At 42.5% G+C, this 19435-nt stretch overlaps 1 protein-coding gene across 3 annotated transcripts in view; it reads right to left on the bottom strand.

Annotated features, from left to right (window-relative positions):
• The window catches only part of LOC138589042 (ankyrin-3-like), a 140490-nt gene that overhangs the window by 55186 nt on the left and 65869 nt on the right, over positions 1-19435 (bottom strand). For all 3 annotated transcript variants that reach the window (XM_069659317.1, XM_069659319.1, XM_069659320.1), the window contains exons 2-7: positions 11020-11121; positions 10737-10835; positions 7671-7769; positions 6103-6201; positions 2625-2810; positions 103-201 (exon numbers count right to left, since the gene is read on the bottom strand). In XM_069659317.1, coding sequence (XP_069515418.1) covers positions 103-201; positions 2625-2810; positions 6103-6201; positions 7671-7769; positions 10737-10835; positions 11020-11121 — 684 coding nt within the window. The remainder of the gene's footprint in view (positions 1-102; positions 202-2624; positions 2811-6102; positions 6202-7670; positions 7770-10736; positions 10836-11019; positions 11122-19435) is intronic.

The raw sequence follows: 19435 nt of genomic DNA, 5'->3' as shown, positions 1-19435 counted from the left end.
TAACAAGTCAAAGAAACTAAAGTAGTCATTTCTTCACCACTCTTGTTTAGCTCGAGTGTTCGTAGTACCCCTCCCAAACACCAGAGGGCAGCGTAAACTCACCCGAGCCATGAAGTCCACGGCGGCCCCTCTGTTCAGCAGCAGCGTGGCCACGTTAATGTTGCCATAGTGAGCGGCGATGTGGAGGGGGGTGAAGCCGCTCTGAGGGTCAGAGAGAGAGCCGGGGAAAAACAGACATTTCATTACAAACAATGTAAAACACACACCACATGTAGAATCCAGGACAGACCTTCAGCTCTACACGGGGCTACAGTGGATGTACAGTCACACTCCATCAGACAGGGACACACTACTATACACTGCTGTACAGACTAACACCTGACTTTCCTCACAGTGGCAGAGAAAGTCCTTTTATTGAAGCATCGAACATGGACCAACATGTGCTGACAACTAGACAGGATTATAATCACACCGTAGATGTGCCTTTAGGATACTAAAATACACTGTTACACTAGTTTGACAGACGTTAATTAGAGGTAATTACCAGTGATCTACATCATCCCATTGTAAACATCCTGCTACGTTTAGCGTGCAAAAACTGTCCCGCAAATGAACCTAACGTCCATTTGTTAACATCTTGCATTAAAGTAATTTCCTGGCAAAACCCCTGGCTTAGAGAGCAGCAGCTGTCAAAGCAGCAGAAGGACACTGGAAACAATCTGTCCAATGACTGAACGAAGCTCTCAATAAGCGTTCTAATTATTGGAATCCAAAATCAAAATAAGCAATAATCCAGCGGAGAGCAGGTGTCGCGCACAGCCGCTCTCCTGACATCTGGCGTCCCGAGCAAAAACACTACAGGTACGATTAATGTCTAAGGATATTTAAACTCTTTAAAGTACGGAGGCCCTTAGGGGACATGCATCCATACATTTAATTTACTCCGTTTTCCTGTAATAACGAGTTAACTTTTCCCTTTATCTCAAGATAACAAAGCTGGTTTTCCCATTATAACGCATTCATTAGGCCCATTATCTCGAGATATCAAAGCTTGTTTACTCGTGATAACGGGGTAACTTTCCGGCGATCTAGAAAGCAAAAGAAAAGGCTGGTCGCTGTGATATTACAGACCATGACATGCCATGCATTGCCCACACTAATGAGGTAAGTTATTTCTGTTTGTTTTGTGCTTTAACAACTCTCTTATCTGATGCTATGGTGGCTGTGTTGTTATCTCGTGATAAATAAGTCGAGATCTTGAGAAAACGATCAGAAGTAACTTGTTATCACAGGAAAACGCAGTAAATACAAAGTATGGATGCATGTCCGCTAAGGGCTTCCGTATTAAACCACGTCAGAAAGCGACTTAACCAGTACTCCAACCACGACCACTGTCTTCCAAAAGTCAATCTACTGCTCAGCTTCGTTTTCTTCCATCTTCCTTCAGAGTACCACTCAGGTTTTGTTTACCACGATGCAGGCGTCTCAGATCAACAGAGTCATATTTGCATGATTCATACCAGATAGCTGGTCAGCCTGCCAAAGCCAGAAACAATGCCAACCAAAACAGGCACACACACAGAGAACGTGGCCGCCTGGCTTTGGTGTGACCAGCGGGCCCTTGCTGCCACAGAAGCAGACTCGAAGTTGTTGTTTTTGGTCCCATGCGAAATGCTTTAGGTGCGAGGGTTCAGGGTTAGAGCTCTACGATCTACAGAAGGAGTAAACTAAATAGACTAAGTGTTTGTGCTGGAAGGCTGGGTTCCTTTAAAGGTCACAGGGATTTGTTTGCCATGCAGGTTATGGTCAAACCGTTGCTATTCACTGAATGATAACCACATTTCATGCTAACACAGGTTATCATGTTAATCAGTTTCATGGCAACTGTGTCGCATTGAGACAACATTTTTTAACAGTCGCAAAAAAATTGCCAAAAAAAATCAGCTTTGGACACCATGAAACTATTAGAACCAAGCAGAAAACCTTGATACCCAAGCCTCCAGCCCGAGGATGTCCTACATCAGTATTAGTGAAACATGCGCTACTCTGACTTCCTCTACAGATAATCACTACATGGATGAAGCAATGCAGAGAGATGAGAGTTAAAATGGACATAGAGGGAGTGATAAAGGGCTGCAGGAACACTACTGCATCCAATCAGGGGCACTGAAGTTGTTGTTTTCAGAGTATTTATGAGCTTTAATGGAGAGACTACGTAATGTGCAGAGTAGAGGTGTACCTCTGTTGTTCTATTCACCATCATCTACAGAGCGAGCCGAGAGAGGAGAGAACGGGCGGTTAGTGAGCAAAAAAAAAACAGAAAAAAGGGGGCCTCCACTGACAGGAAGTGGAGGAGCAGAGAGAGGGGAGAAGGAGCCAAGAAACAAAATAGATGAAAAGATTCAGATAAAGCAGATTTTAAGTTTAAGAAAGATATTATATAAGAACATGCACACAAAAAAAGCACTTCTGCTCCTTCCCCTTTTGAAAAACAAAAAAGAGTATTAAAAGCAAACACAACCACAAAAGAAGAAGAGAAAGTAACAGAAGTAACACAAATTAAAATCAATAATAAAAGAAACAAAGCATCCGACTTGAGATCCTCCACCAGCGTCGTCTCTCACCTTGGACTCGACGTCCGCGTTGTGGTCGTTCTGCAGTAGCAGGGCCGCGGCCTTGGTGTCGTCCTTGCGGGCAGCGATGTGCAGGGCAGGTAGGCGTACCTTGCCCTTAGTATCGTTCTCCAGAAGCAAGGAGACCACCTGGTCATGGCCCTGCTGAAGTGCCACCGCCAGAGGGGTGAAGCCATCCTGCATGTGAGGGGAGAGAGAAGGGTCATTGGGGCTGGATGGGTGCTGCAATGCATTACGATATCCAGAGTTAAGTAGGTTTTAGAGAGGAAGGGCTCCAATGTTACATTTTGCTGAGTTATTATTTAGTTGTAGGTAAAGAGGAGAGCAAAACAAGGGCCTTGATTCCTAAAGAAGTTCTAATGCATGTCTTTTCCTTGTGGTTTAAAGACAAATCTGCTTTGTAGTGTAGAAATGAGTCTGAGAGGGGAAGCGTCTGGAAGTCTGCCAGCAGGTTCTCATCCCGGGTCATTAAATACAGTGTCTCTATCGCAGCCCTTGGCTTCTAATACAGACTTAAAGTACCCTGAAGTGTCTGCATAAGGACACACGAGGCTTTGAACAAAACTTTGTCTCATCCAGAGGCCAAAGGTACTATCTGTTTTATTCCTTTCTAACACGTAGTTAACGAGAACTGTTCGTTCCGACCGAGTAATCTGATTGGATAAGAGGTATTCCATGAGTATAGAGAACAACATCATTCTGACTTTTCACTCTGTGTATCACTCCGCCTCAGCCAGGTGTTCTGAACACTGTTAATTAACATTAACGCAGACTGTGTATGTCTACATTGATCAAGCTGGTACCTCTGAATCACACAGCAGGCTCTTATCTCATAAATTATAACCTACAGATAAATGTACATGATACAAACAGCTGATCTGTGGTAACCTGTAGACACAGAGGGCAGGAGAATGTTTGGGTTGCTTGGCAACAAAAGTCCAGTTTCAGTTAAGTTGTTGAAATAGTTGGGTTGGTGAAGCAAAAAGTAATCTGTTGTTGATTATTATTTTTTTACTGCTATTAGCTGCTTGTGTTGTATAAAAGCAATAGGGACTTTAAGCAGCGACGGTTGAAGTGAAGGCTACGGAGTTGTTCCTGTTGCCCAGCTGTCTACTACAGGAGAAAGACTGTTTTGCCACAGTCAGTACGTCAGAGCGTAAGGAAGTAATTATACGTTTTTTATCAGATTTGACACCATCATTTCATTTCTATCTGATTCTACCTTTAGTTGTTGTATGGATAATTACTATTTGTTAAGGATACCCGCTCATTTAACGGTTTTTCCTCTTTGATATAGACATGTCATCCGTTGCCAGCAGCAGTCAGGAACAAATCGTTGCTTAGTGACATTCAATTTCTACCACTACGGCACCCTGTTGGAATGTTTCACAGGCATTGTAGCTGTCCCTCATCCGTCGCTGGTAAAAGTCCCTACTTAAATATCACACTCGAGGTCGTGATGTTGTACTGAATATCATAACGGCTGTGATATTCAGTATTACATTACTCCCTCTCGTGCGATATTGTTTACGTAAAACATGATTTGGTCATGGACAAAAGTGGATAAAGAAAAGCTACACTGAAGTGAAAAATGAAGGCAACCTAAATATGTTTGTAATACTCAAACAAATCGTTTTATTGTGTGTTCCTCGAGCAAGTCAGAGAGCTTCTTGTGATTGTAACAGCTGATTCCTTTTGTATGTTTATGTTGCCACTATCAAACCTCTTTATTTAACTTCATATGGCTCTTTAGGAGCTCTGGTGTGACAAATAATCATCTAAAATATATACAAATACTAATAATAATAATAATACATATATGACAGCGTTTAAGGGCCATTCTTAACAAGACTAGGTCAAAACCTAGTATGTGGCTGACAATGTGAGACTATGTGCGCTTTTGTGGGCAATGTGTTACAAGGACTGTCCTTATGAGGCCGATGACAACGTGTTTGAAAGCAGGTGCGTGCTGCGGATGTAGGTGAGGACAGCGGACGAGCAGCGGAGGAGCAGCCCCGCCTACTCCCCGAACAAAGTATCCAGAGCCGTATAGACAGAGAGTCGCGTCAGTGGAGGTCCAACATGCTGCATGATCTGCCATTGTGATGTCGCAACTCTCTCTCTTTACAGCTGTGAAAGTAGTAGTAGTAATAGTAGTAGAAAATGTATGAGATTCTAAAGTGATAAATTTAAGAGAATTATTACTATTTTCCTAGTTTTTGTTTCATACATTTTTTAGTTATTTTCTCCCAAATTAGCCTTTTTTTCTGCCAAATTTACAACTTTAATCTCTAAATTTTCGAGTTTTTCTCCAAATATTCTCCAGCTCGTTTTTTTTTTTTTTTACAATGGCCCTAACGCTGTCATATAAATGACATCTTTCACATAGATAAAATTTGGGGACATAGAAACCCTGTTGTTTTAGTTTCACATGGTTCTTTAGGAGCTCTGGAGTATCATGGCTTCTACATCTGGATACAGGAAACTTTAGATTTCCACCACAAGGCAGTCTGATCTGCTTAGAGCACAGAGGACAGTAAATCTAAAACCAAACAGCCCATGTGTCAAACAGATGTCGATGTTACTGTATTTCCTGCCTCCTCACTGTACATGACACTAATGTAAGTTATATAATAATAAGAGGATGGGCTGGAAAGGGCTCACATCTCCCTCCCACACACATCACAGTTATGATGCATAATTCAGCTGCCACAGCCAGGCCTTTCTGCGTACTGTAAGTTTAACTGTGTGTGTGCAGAGAAGAGTTAGTGTACTAGCATTCATCATTTTCACATGAGTATTTGCGTGCAAATGTGTGCACATGTGCAAAATATTCTATGTGTATGCACGTCCTAAAGAGCTGTGTTCTGACCAATGAGAGTGAACCTGTGGACTGGCTGGGGTTTTCCATTAGCCTCATCAGCTCTTTATCTCCCTATGTGCACGTGCTTGTGTGTGCGTACGTGTTGTGACTGGTAAATGTGTGTGTGTACGGGTTCCACAGGCTGAGCAACGTAAATCAGAGCTGTAACGGCGGCAGCAGCAGCCGTGGAGGAGAGGCAGCGAGCGGAGCGGACCTCATCTGTGACCCGCTCAAGGTCACTCTGCCTCCTCCACCATCATACACTACCAATCAATGAAGCTCTGCCTAGTCCCTCACGAAGAGACGGGGAGCGAGGGGAGGAGGGGGGAGAGGAGAGGGGGGCAGGCAGAGGAGGATGATGGGAAGACAGATCGAGGATGTGAGACAGAAAGGGCGAGAAAAAGACAGAAAAAACACGGACACAGGGACACGTAGAGTGAGCGGGGTCAGGGTGATATAAGGAGGAAAGGGAACAGAGGAGATGAAGGTGGTTAGTACAACAGATGTAAAGACCATACATGACTGGAAATGGAAAATGTATGAAGACATACTGTGGAGAGGTGGACACAGGACTGGCACACACAGGTTCACACTTATGTACAGTACCTCTGTGGCCATACTCTGGCTGGCGGTGTTCTCCAGGAGGAACCGTACCACCTCGAGGTGATTCTCCTGGGCTGCCATGTACAGAGGGGTGAAGCCATTCTGCACACAACAAAACACATACACACGTTACAGTGTCATTTAGCAGACGCTTTTGTCCAAAGCGACATACATCTGAGAGTTGTTAAAGACTATTATTTAACTCTGCAGCCACTTACATAGAGTTTTTCATTATCTGAGCAAATTCTAATTCTGTAATTTGCTAATAAACGTGTCATAACACTAAACTAAACGTCATGTAAAATGTCCAGATACGTGTCTTATGCTTTGTGAAATCTTTCTTGTTCTTCAAAGATTTCTTTTTATTAGCAGGAAACTCAATTTACCACGCAGTTCCAATATATAAAGTACATACATACAGTATATTTGTTTTTGTGCGTTTTAAAAACAGTTTAAAAAACAGAAAAAGAAAAAAACATAACATGTATTCAGGCACATGCAAATGTGTAATAAACATGTAATAAAAAACAATTATTGACTAGTTGATGATTAACTATAAACAAAATGATGATCCAGCAACATAAATTTGTATTAAAAAAGTAACAAAAGGGGGAAATTGAAATAATGGTAATGACATATTTTTTAATAATGAACTCAACATATAATCAAAATAATACTAATAAAAAAATTTAAAAATTAAAAAAAAAAAAAAAAAAAAAAAGTATAAATAATAATAATAATGACAATAATATTAATAATAATAATAAATAAAATATATATAAATTTACAGCAGCATATTTGGGCCATTGTTAAAAAAAAAACGGAGCCCGAGGAGAAAATAAATATTCAGAGAAAAACACAAAAATTCTGAGATTAAAGAGGTAAATTTGTCAGTGAGAAAATAAATTCCTTTGCAAAACATTACAACTATTACCACTGTTTTCATAGTTTTTGTTTCCCGAAAATTAACAACTTTAATCTTAGATATCCGAGAATTTTTTCTGGCAACTTTGCAACTTGAACCTCGAAGTTTTTTCTCTGAATATTACTCTTCTCCGTCTGCTCCATTTTCTTTTTTCATAAAGGCCCTAATACGCCTTCATATGAACGACATCTTTCTCACAGATAAAATCTTGAGTGATAGAAACCCTGAATAAAAGATCTCATTGACAAAAAATAAATGTAAAATCTCTATAAATGACGTGTTGCTGCTTCACCCCTACTGGCTGTTCCAGGGTTTGTAAAGAACAAAGAGCAAAGAGAGGTGTGTGAAATCTTTCCCGTCACCTTGATCTGAGAGAGTTAAATGTAAAACGCAATGACAGCAGCTTCCTGGAGAGGCTGAGGCCCAGTTGGCGTGAAGCCAGATTGTGTCAATGAGGATCTTTCCTCTGAGAGATTCCCTCAATGTGAGTGACTTCATGATACAGTATCACCCCAACCAATAAGTGCGTCACAGCAGGAAGTTTAATCACATTAAAGGCCCTAAATGTACCATAGATCAACAGAAGCTGATGGCCATTTTGACATTGTATGTGTGTGTGTGTGTGTGTGTGTTATGTATATCCCACCTGAGATTGTGCGTTGACATTGGCTCCATTAGTGACCAGCTCTTTGACGACTTCCGTTTGTCCAGCCAGAGAGGCTATGTGCAGAGCAGTGTTTCCTTTCTGGATTACATGAAACAAGGAGAGGAATGTGTGTTAAGCTCAGCTCCACCTGTCCCACAGCATTACTTGTGTGTGTGTGTGTGTGTGTGTGTGTGCTGTACATATCCGTGTCAGGATTAATGTGCCCCAGTGAAACCCCTCACGCCAACCACACTCCTGGCCTTCCCGCTCTGGCATCTCCCTGCATGCTCTGCCAACAATGTGTCACTTCCGATAGCCCGCGTCACACACATAAATGAGCCCCTGCTGAGCCTCAGCTGTAAATAAACCTACAGGAGGCTTTTTATGAACCCGTGCAGGTCGTTGTGCAGGCAGAGTCGACCCCCAGCCTTTCTCCTGGCCGCGTGATACTGTGCTCTGATAGTCTCAACGAGTGCTGTTGCACAATAGTGATCGTCTATCACATGTACTGTATACTGTAGCAAAGATATCAGATGCCTGCTGAGGGACGAGGCACATTCATGAAGAAACAAACAGATCTGAGAACGGTATTGATTCAACTTCATTGTCCTTTTTGAACAGCTATAGGAGTCAATAGCTCTGTCTCAATTCAGGGGCTGCATCCTTTGAAGTACTTGGGTGAAGGATGAGTCATTCGTAGCCTGCGTAGACGCTAAGGCTGAACTGAAATGAGACGCTCTGGTCTACGGAGGACTTCCTGTTTGCGTCACCAGCTGTTCCCGCCCTTACCCTTGCGTCACCAAACGCCTAGCAACAGGTAGCTAGCCAGCTAACTAGCTATCATAACTAACGTCACGTAACTTAACCTATTATATATTTAATATATTTAAAGATAATTTGTTTCAAGGCCGCTTTCGCTTTTTGAAAGAGGTGCTGTTTCACGTTGTCCAAACTAAACGTGGGTGAAGTTTCAAGTCTGTAGGTAAAAGTATGTTGGAGTAATCCCCAGGCTTCTCAGCTCAGTCTGCAGGCTGCTGTGAACGCCGGGTTTCACACAGTTTTTTTTACACGCTGCACTTTGTGACGTCACAAAGTGCAGCCTCAGCAGGCTTAAGAGAGCTGGCCAATCAGAAGAAAGCGGGCTTGTAGGGGCGGGGTTTTCTTAAAGGGACAGAGCTGACTGAGTTGTTTCAGGTTGTATGAGGGCCTGCACAGAGCACCAGTGTGAGAAAAATGAGTTTGTTTAACTGTAAATGATGCTAAGCTACTCCACAGGTATCACAGAGTTAAATATGAAGCTTTAAATAAGCACAATACCCCCCTTTAACATTTGTATCGCTAGCTGTTCGATTGAGTTGAAAGTTTTACATTTAAAAGTGTATTCCTCAGCAATTCAATGTATCTCGGGATACCGTGAAGGATGCACTGGACGGATCCTTCTTGGCCCGGGAATAGGAGGACACACTTGTCGGCCACATCTGAAGGAGCCTTTGAAACAGGACAGCCCTCAACGCGCCGCTTTGACACAATCTGCCTTCAAATACGTCCCTTGAAGGATGTAGCCCCTAAATTGGGACACAGCTATAGAGGTGCAGCTCTTGTAGAACTAAACTGCTCAACACCCACAATGACAGCTCATTTATTAATTTGCCAGCACTCACAAACAACAAATCTTTTCCACTATGATGCTGCCTACATTACCCATAATGCAGTTTAACCACAAACATCCTTGTTAGGGATTCAGGTTTGATATACTTGTTTGATTAATGTAGCCTCAACCATAGCAGGAGTGGGCTACAAACGTTTGGTAAGATAACTTAAGCCCCAAGTTATGCTTCCTCAATTGTCATCAACTAATTAAGTAGCTGCCCCTGGTGGTATTTGTTAAGAAGTGAAGATATCCATCAGTGACTTGAGCGTGAGAAATAACCTAAAACACAGCAGGACACAACCTTTCAGATCTGTACGTCCTCTAAGCGACCCTGATCGCCCTCCTGTGACTTGCTGCTGTTCAAAAACCGCAGCAGTGGAATGTTTTGGAATCTTTGTTCTGAAGCAAATGACATTTCCATCACACATATCTGGCAAAACAAATTAGTAATATAATAAAAGTAATTTCCAACACGACTACAGCTTACAAAAAATAGTGTGATTAAAACGTTCCCTGACTGACTCGAACACAATACGAGTTACAGCACCTCTCTGACAGCCTCACATGGGTTGTGTTGGTTACAGTGCTGCTAAAAGGTTAATGAACCGAGCACGAGGCCTCTTGCTTAAATCTCCCACAACAAGAGCAGCACAACATCAGGGGCGGATTCACAATTAACTTTAGCTCTAAACAGCCTGAATGAAACGCTCAGTGATTCTAAATGTAGTCATCCTCGATAGCGCTGCTCCCCGATTGTCTCCACGGGCTGCATAAAGCAGAACTTTACAGGCATCAGGGTGCAGGCCGTGGATTCCCAAGATCTCTTAACTAATCCCCAAACATCCTCGGGGTCGCAAGAGAGAGACGCTTTAATTGGGGAGTTTTTCTCCTTGATGTTGAATATTTCATCGCGCCCCGTGTTTACGTCTGCAGCAGGCCCGTGGCCCGTGGCAGAGAGGCTGAACCAGACGACTAAATGGGAGCCTTCTGGGCTGAAATCTGAATAGTGTTTCAATGGTACTCCCTCCTTACTCCTTTAAAGACGCTTCAAAGGAAGAGACACTCCCCTGATGTATAAAAAGAGTAGTTGAAATGTAACACTACTACTGCTTCTGATATCTTGTTCTTTCTTATTTCCAACAAACACTCTACTGTAATTACACTGAACTACTTTCCTTCAATCTGACATACATTTCAGGTTTTCTTGCCCAATTCTCTCTCTCTCTTCTCCAGCAGCAATCCCCACAGGCATCATTAAATATTGATCCAATAACAAGCCCTAACAAAAGCTGCACAGTAACAGTAGTCGTGCTGCAGCTGCATGCTGCTTAATCCTACAGCGCAGCCATGTTTTTGGTGCTGGATCCAAATATAGTCCAGCTGAGCTGTGAGCCGTGGCGGGGGCGGGCCTTTACCTTTGTGGCTGCATCCACGGCCGCTTCCAGCTTCAGCAGCTCGGCAACAACCTCTACATGCCCCTCTTTGGAGGCTAGGTGGAGAGCGTTTAGACCATTCTGAGGAGAAGACATTTAGTGTAGTTAGTGCATCTTGTGCACAAGGACATACAATGACTTCTTGAAGATGATACTTCTTGTTCAGTTTGACAGTATGGTATTAGCTTGTTTATATGTGTCTTTTTGAGGTGGACAGACCCTCAAAAATATCTTTAGTGTCTTAATAAAAGTGTCTGAAACTTACCTGATTGCAAATGTTAATCTCAACCCCAGACTTGAGGTAGTCGAGGACCTTTTCAAGGTTCCCTGCCCGGGCTGCTCGCAGGTAACTGGCATTACTGTCAGACTGGAGAAGAGAAAGAGAAAGGAGGTGAGTATGTCAATTAAACTCGAACACTTAAACAGACAAACAGGAGATAAGAGCACATACAAATGTCAAAACGTTACTGTACCAGGTAGAACTCTGTCATAATTTCTCAGACATCCAAAGGCATGTTATAAGTGGGAAAAACAAAGCCATTATCCACACATAAAGTAGATCCATTGTCCGATTAAAATGCAAACATCTCCAACACTGAATCCATGAGAAAGCTAACAGAGCCACAGCATATCATCCCAACAATCCACGTCATCCTCCGTCATCCACCAGATCCCACCGGACCGCTACTCCAGCTTTGTCAAATCCAAACGTCCCTGATTCCCAAATGTAGGAAGTTCAGTGACCGGGTGGTCCTTCCAGCTGCCACAGAGACCTCCAGTCCTCCACATCCTCTGAATCCACCAGTAAAGCATTAGTGGTGCTACGAGAAGCAGAGCCTTCTCTATTCTGCCTGGCTGTCCTTTACATCACTACAGAAATAGGGCTTTGCACACCAAAATAAAATGATGAGGCAAGCATGTTTGTGCCCCCATAATAAATGCTGTGTGTATGCGTGTGTAACAGAGAGAGGAAGAGAAAGGGAGGGGGAGTTGGACAGAAGGATGAGAGTAGACAAAGAAAAAGAGATGGAGAGGAGAAGAGAAGAGAAAGAGTTACTTCGATGCGTTCGTGTACGCTCCTCGGACATTTGGTTTGATGTAAAATGACACAAAGCAAACTCTGCACATTTTGTTTTTGCGTCTTCGCGGCAGCTTCACGAGGAGCGTTTTGTAAAATCAGCACTGGAGCAGCTGAGAGCGGGAAGCTGGGACACGCTGCTTCATAACAGCGGCTCAAAAACTAAATTCCCCTGAATTATCAAAAGCCCAGACCTGCTATATTTAGCCCTGCGTCCAGAGACACTTAGGATAAACTCAGCAGGGCAAAAACGGTACGAGCACTTATCCAACATTGTCCTCTCCGCCTCCCCCTCGTCGTGCCACAAATAACTCTGACAAACATGGAGGGATCTGACCCAAAGCCAAAATGTGAGTGAACTCGTCCAGCATCAGATTGTTCCGGCGATAAACTGTGAGAGGAAAACATTTGTGTCTGTGTGTGCTCATGCAGGCAAACAACAGAAAGGCAGATGAATCGGTGTTAACTGGAAACTGGAGTCATTTCCTGATTACAAGAGAGCATTAAGCTGCAGATCATATCTCTGCAGCCAACATCTAAAAGTCTTCTTCCTTTCTCCATAAACCCCCAACCCTCCAGAGAGCACTTTGACAGCACTGAACCACTAATGATGTTTCTGTTCTCGTGGCCTTGAGAAAAGTCACGATACAACGGAGCGTGTCACTGGCACGCAGCCTGAACCAGCACGAATACGAGCCGGGGGTCAGGAACAATTACAAATAATATACAACACCTGCCATTAAAAGATGCACAATAAGCAAGTGTGTGATTGTGTTGAACATTTAGGAGGCATCATACGATTATTTATGGAGACAGAGGCTGTTGTTAGTAATTAAGTGAGAGGAGCAGCTGCCAAAGAATCAATGACATTGGCACCTCTGCACTGTACAGTGAAGTAGACTCATAAACACCTAATGAAGTCGGCCTAAATATCCTGGGGGTGGGGGGTCTCATGAGGCAGGACATAATGTAAAAAGTGTGCTAGCCTCCCTGCAAGTGGCGAACAATTTCGGCGTCAGCTCCCAAAGCTCTTCATCTCTCCAATTTGCAGATATCTCTGCTGCTGTTGTCTTGCAAATGATCCTTCTTCTTCAACCCCCGGATGTTGTTTTAATCATTCTGTTCTGGCCACTCGTCTGTTTACGCACCGGTCACATGATTTAAACGTCATCACTACGCTAACTCGCTCAAGGTGAATGTTCCTGACTATTACCTGCTGCGTTCACACATTGGCTCACAACGAATTCTTGCTGCCTTTTTTACTAGGAGGCTGGCAGGAAAAAGTCAACACAAAGTCGGGCTAAAAAATTTGGCTGTGTCAGTTAACATGTACAGCCCACCCAGACAATGTCGGGAAATTTTTAGGCCACTCGACCTACAGTGCATGTGTGAAAAGGGGCTTTAATGAGACTCCAGCATCCGAAGGGAGAAATGTCTGCTGGGTCAGGTAGCCAATCTGGACTAAAAGAACCGCAAAAATGTTGACGGCTGATTCGCCTCTGTTTACTAGAGTGGTTAATTTATTAGACTGGAAGGTGAACGAAACAAACCAGGTTACTTAAAAGCCTTTCATCTCAGCGTCAGAACTCGTTTGCTGGTGTACTACATTATGCGGTCTTTTGATTTCCACAAAGATGAAAGTCAAAAAAGGGTCATGATATCAGCTGATATAGCAAGAAAATCATAACTAAAAATGGTTTAATTCTATATCAAATTGCAAGATTATATATGTAACAAAGACCAGGACATACCCAGCCTGAGATCTTCAATGTAGTTATGGAAACCAAGTATCAGCGACCTTCATGCTGACCTTTCAGAAGCACTTTGGCTCCGGTCCAGTCTACACCCAGCAGCTCTGCCCTCTCAGTGTCACACCTCAACACTGTCACACAAGTACCTGCACTTTTTCTATGACACTTCAATGTTATGGCTGAATAAGGTTTCAACGTGATTTATATTAACTGGTGTTTGCTGGAATGGAAAGATATCCTGTATCATTGTGGTGAGAGAATAATCCGAGCAGCACCACAGGGTCACTGTATACAATTTAAACTATGTAGATTCTTGAGGAGCACTATTATTTTTCTAATTTTGATCTTATTGTATTTCAAGCCTTTTTGCAAATACACTTGGGTCGCCATTTGTTGTTTTAAATGTGCACTATAAAGGAAGCTAATCGACTTACTGCCACACTTAATGCCAAGCTTCATCTTCAAGATTACCTTAATATTTCATCCACTTTAGATCTTGCTTAAGCATCAGTTATTCAAGTCAAAGTCTCCGACATAATAAAATATTTCTGCAGCGTGTGTGCACGTCTGTAAGCTGCTGGTACACAACCCAACAGTTGTCCTGTGTCTTACATAATGACATTAGTGTGTGCCAAGCTGTGGAAAGCATGACGGCTCTCTTAGCTTTGTTGTTACCAAATGTTTGACCGCTTTAAACCTCCGACATGGAAATACACGGGTCACACAGGAAGCATACATGACAACTACTCAGTTATTACCACTGCATTGTCTTAATATTATGTATGTAAAAAATTTAATGCAATACTGACGTCTTGCCGTACGTTTACAGTGTAGACCCACTGCACGCGACCAACTCGTCTACACGTACTTCCGCCCAGCCTCGCCGGTCACTTGTTGGCGTGAATTGAGGAGTCTTGTTAATCCACACAGCTCCCCGCAAGGTTGTTTAACTAAGCAGTATTACATCGTTTTCTTTAAATGGATGATTATGACATAATAAGGGAGAAAAGCTGTACAAAGTGACGCGACCAGCCTGGTGCGCGCGTAGCTAGGTATCCCAGCATGCTTTGAGCAGCGAATCAGCCGCTTGCAATACACAATGAATTGGGGCGAATTTACAGTCACAAAACATTCATTTTAGGATAAAGTTGTTAATAGAAAATAGAAAAGCAATAAAATGAGGTGTGTGTTATTTGTCAAGGTGAGTATCAACATGTGACATTGATTTGTGGACACTACGTCACATAACATGGAAGCTATTGAAAAAAAATACACATTTCAATTTGTGTTTAGTGGCATGCATGGTTACATATATACTCTAAATTTCTAAATATTTAGGCCGAAAATTATTTTTTAAAGTTTACACTTTCTTCTAAAGGTTTTTAAATATCATTTATTCTTTGCTTCTCCTTCTGCAAAAGCTTAAGTAGCAACAGATTAAGTAGTCTTCATCCATAAGTCACTCTCCATCGCTCTCGTCGCTTTATCCCTTAATGCCCGCAGTGAACACCAGTGACCAGCATGTCCGAGCCTCCATCCACATCCCATCTACGCCCAACATGAGGGGTCTTGAAGTCTTTGTGAATGAAGCATTACGCAGGACGGGGCGAGAGATTAGTAAGAGAAATATCATTAAGCCTCCACAGATCAGAGGTTCAAAGAAAATGGGGCCATTAAAGACTAGGTTAAGCCTGAAGGAGAGCATTAATCTAATGTTGGATTGAAGGGAAAGGATGAGAGACAGACACAGAGAGAAAAATCTGACACACAAGTGAAAACCGGAAAAGCTCAGAATTATATCATCACCAATTACAGTGTTACAGAGTCAGAAATGACCAGAGTTTCCGGGTATTTTGCTGTTAAAATGACAATTGGCCATCTGAGTTGTAATTAGAAAAGCCCTCTGGTCTCTGTTGTCTGCAGATGCTCTTAAATAAGAAACTCAGTTGGTTCCTGCACCCCTACTTCTTATAAAGAGTCAGACTTTTGAAGCCAAACCTTTGAAGATGAACAACCCAGTCAAGCTATAAGGCAAACCCTATGATAGCTCGAGTGATACTTTTGAAGTGACATCTGTATTTAAAAGCCCCTCGGGATATGCTCTAAAGACTTCCTCTCAAATTTTGACCATGACGCTGTAGGCCCAGAGGACATTTAGAGATGCAAAAAAGTCATGCTCTCTGGTGCACCATCTTCAGGCATGACAAAAATAGGTTTGCCCAAAAATATACCATGTTTATAGCTTCAGGATGTACTAAGGATGCACCACAATGCAATACTGCATCCCAGCTGTCATTGGGCGACAGGCAGGGTACACCCTGGACAGGTCGCCATTTAATCACAGGGCTGACACCTGTCATACTCACACCTACAGGCACCGGTGAACCTAACAAGCATGTCTTTGGACTGTGGGAGGAAGCCGGAGTACTCGCAGGGAACCAACACATGCACAGGGAGAAGACGCAAACTCCATACGGAAAGGCCGCCTACGTCCGAATCAGGACTCGAACCAGGAACCATCTAGCTGTGCCATTTAGGGTTACATGCAGCTTTAAAACATAATTGTTGCAGTTTTATGTCCAACAGTTGACCTATTCTTTTAATCATTTTTAGGATAAATTGATCAAAGCGTAAAGTATTATGATTTCTTGCATATTAAATCCAAAATTCAGTGTAATACATGGCGTATACAAGTAGTAGTTAAGCTGCTTTCCCACCGGTCAAAAAACCCACTAACACCTGGCTTTTTTGCTTAGTGGGAAAGGCTACAATCGGCATTCAGACCCGGGTCAAATGACTGCAGTAGACCCGGATGATTACGGCCTCGCCTCTGGTCGGCAATGATGGGAACACAAAACCTGGGTCGACACGCAATCTCCGCCCCCTTTCCGGCGCGGTGCTATGGCGTGGATTGAACTTCCAGCTGCTGTCGCGTAAATTCAAAAGAACAACATAAAACGGCGAATTTTGTTCTTTGTTTCGTGCAAGATGCAGCAACACTGGCAAGACAGCGAGGTGAGAGAGCTTCTTCTGATCCGAGGGGAAGAAGAAATAAGGTGTCAGGGCGACTTATGTGTACTAACCCTGTTTCCGGCGCGTTTGTGACGTCAGATGCAATAGAAAAGAATCCGAAAGGAGTATACTCCACTGGCAATGGGAAAAGCGACAATTGGCATTTATGAGCGGGTCTGAAAAACCCGTGCCAACACTAATTTTGGTGGGAAAGGGGTATTAGTATGGAACTGGGTCACATTATTTCATCATGATCTGAGCAGTCAGGTTTTTCAGGGTGGCTCACGTTCTACAAATGGAGAATCCTGCCTCTTTGTAGCTGCAGAGCGCTTGTTTTCATTTGTGCTGATTCTGTACTTGGCACTTTTTCCCTCATGACATCAACTCAGTGTTAGTCTGCATGGATTAATGATATTTAGGTGTATAAAGAGTGATATCCCCGACTGCAATGAGTGCAATGATGTCAGTTTGGCACCGAGTATGTGACAAAACAGAAACTCGTGCAGAATTTCGCCCTGCATTCATGTCGTCTGAAAGACGGGAGATATCAATACAGACACGTCTGCACACACATTCAGACTCATTTCACTTTAAACACATGCAGGCAAAATATGTTTACACACATGTTCATTGCTGTATATGCACTGGGTAAAATGAGTGAGCTTAGAGGAGAAGAGCCGGGCCAGAAGCGGCTGCATTGTTTCACTTTATCCCCGTGTCTCCTGACAGCACAAAACACATAGTTCCACAAAGACGGGCATCCAGTGACAACTACAACACCCGCTGGTGCCAATGAACCGCACCCCAACAACCACAACATCCATTTCTCTCTCTATATCTCTACACTGTCAAATGTCCCCAAATCCCTGCCCTGCTTAGGCCCCTCATAGTATCCTGATTGTATCCTCCTCTCAAGGCTAAATATAGGAACGCTATTGATAAGCTAATGCCCCTATTTCACTGTCAACATTATCGTGCCAGAAAATCATTATTAAGGCTTTAAGAGGTATGGATGCGAAGCTTGTTATTGGCAGCACAATGAATAGTAATCTATCACAGGAGTCTTTACATTTAAAGAGCCTCCTCAGATTTCAGACGCACAAGATGTTCCGCATCTGCTTCGGCTTTGCATCTCTTATGAGTGTAAATATTAAATGCAGTTATCTCAAGCATCAAAATCCCTACATTGTATAAGTGTTGTCGGCACAAAGCAACACACATTTCAGGAGAGCTGCACAGGGGAGACAAGTGGTTCAATGTATCATGCTTCCTAATGGCCACTTAGAGAAATGATCGTGAGAGAGAGCATGACTTATTATGAAACAAATGAATGAATGAGCGAGGCAGTGAATCGCTTCCTGGATCTATAACGTGTTTATCTCACTTCCCCACAGCATTTTACAGTGAAAGAAAGCTTTACTGATACAAAAACATTTACACTACAGTATCCCCTGAAATTTTTACTATGGCTTTGTTTCAAATGTGCGCCTTTTTGGCCACATTGGGGCAGCAGAAACAAGCTGTAAACGCGACAACGACATCGCTCTTTTGAAGCGAACCTGGTATCAAACTGTTTCTTATTTACACATCAAGCAGTTACAGGGCAAAATTTATGAACTTAAGCCCAATGTTCATGCTCTGCCTGTCTCTTATTTCCATCTCTTCCAATTTCTTAAGGAAATATCTGCCTCTTTAGCTGCTACATGCTCGTTAGCTAGCTGCTAACTGTGCTAGTCTGCCATTCGATGTGGAGCAGGTAGTGTACAGTGAGCTTGTAGCGCTTTTTAAATTAAATACGCCAGAAAACAACATTATTATTGAACAGCAAGAGTGAACTAGAACAGCAAAGTTGCAAGACGGGAAATTAAACAATGAGCTGAAACTCACTATAAACCTGGGCAGCAGATTCAGGTGGGAGTTACTTTATCTTTACGAGTGACCGCTGCTTTAATATACTGTTGAGTGAATTTATTAAACCACTAAAATCTGGCGCTGCGTAACACACCATATGCTTATCTACCATTTATTAAACACACAGTAAGTCATTGCTGATGCTACGGGTCTTGCAATCAAGACAAAATATCAAGTTTGATGAGGATGTAAAGTCACATGGCATTATGAGAGTTGGTCGAGTGCCTTTTTTAAATACATATTAATGCTTAAATGTTCATATTTGACCTTTAAGATAAGATAAAACTTTATCAATCCCGAAGGAAATTACAGTGCCAGATAGCTCCAAAAGAATACAGTACAATACAAATAACACAAAAAACAAATATTATAAGTGAGAATATAAAATATAAAGTGTATGAGTTAATGCAAAAGAGAGGATGCCTTAAAGAAAAAACAATATTACAATATTCATCTATAAAAGTTAGGAACTGTTTGACATTTTGACTCATATATTTTAAGATAACTATGAAGCTGGACTAAGGAGATGGCTAGGTTAGCTTAGCATAAAGGCGGGAAACAGAGGACAAAAGCAAGCCTGGTTCTGTCCTAGAGCAAAAACAGGGCGCTAAATAATTTATTGCTAAATCCACGCCCCCAAAAAATGTCAGACTAGTCCTTTAATAGAAAAACATCAAACTTCCTAAATAATTAACACTAACCTCTATAAAGAGACAACATTAACATGCACGTCCAAGGGCAATTAACTCTCCAGGCATCACACTCCCTGATGTGTTGATTAAAAAGCTCCTGCATGTTATTACCCTGCAGATACACGTTACATGTGATTGCAGCATGTCAGCTTTTTCATGCTTCATACACACTTAAACACCCATGCATCCGGACCAGATCGTTCTAGTGGTTTGGTGCACCACTGAATTCACAGCCTC

The sequence above is a fragment of the Semicossyphus pulcher genome, unplaced genomic scaffold (genome assembly GCF_022749685.1).
Source record: "Semicossyphus pulcher isolate SPU_LCO1_2020_fin unplaced genomic scaffold, fSemPul1.0.p SCAF_12, whole genome shotgun sequence".
NCBI lineage: Eukaryota > Metazoa > Chordata > Actinopteri > Labriformes > Labridae > Semicossyphus > Semicossyphus pulcher.
Note: the sequence above shows the minus strand (reverse complement) of the source record. Positions and strands in the feature narration are given on the sequence as shown.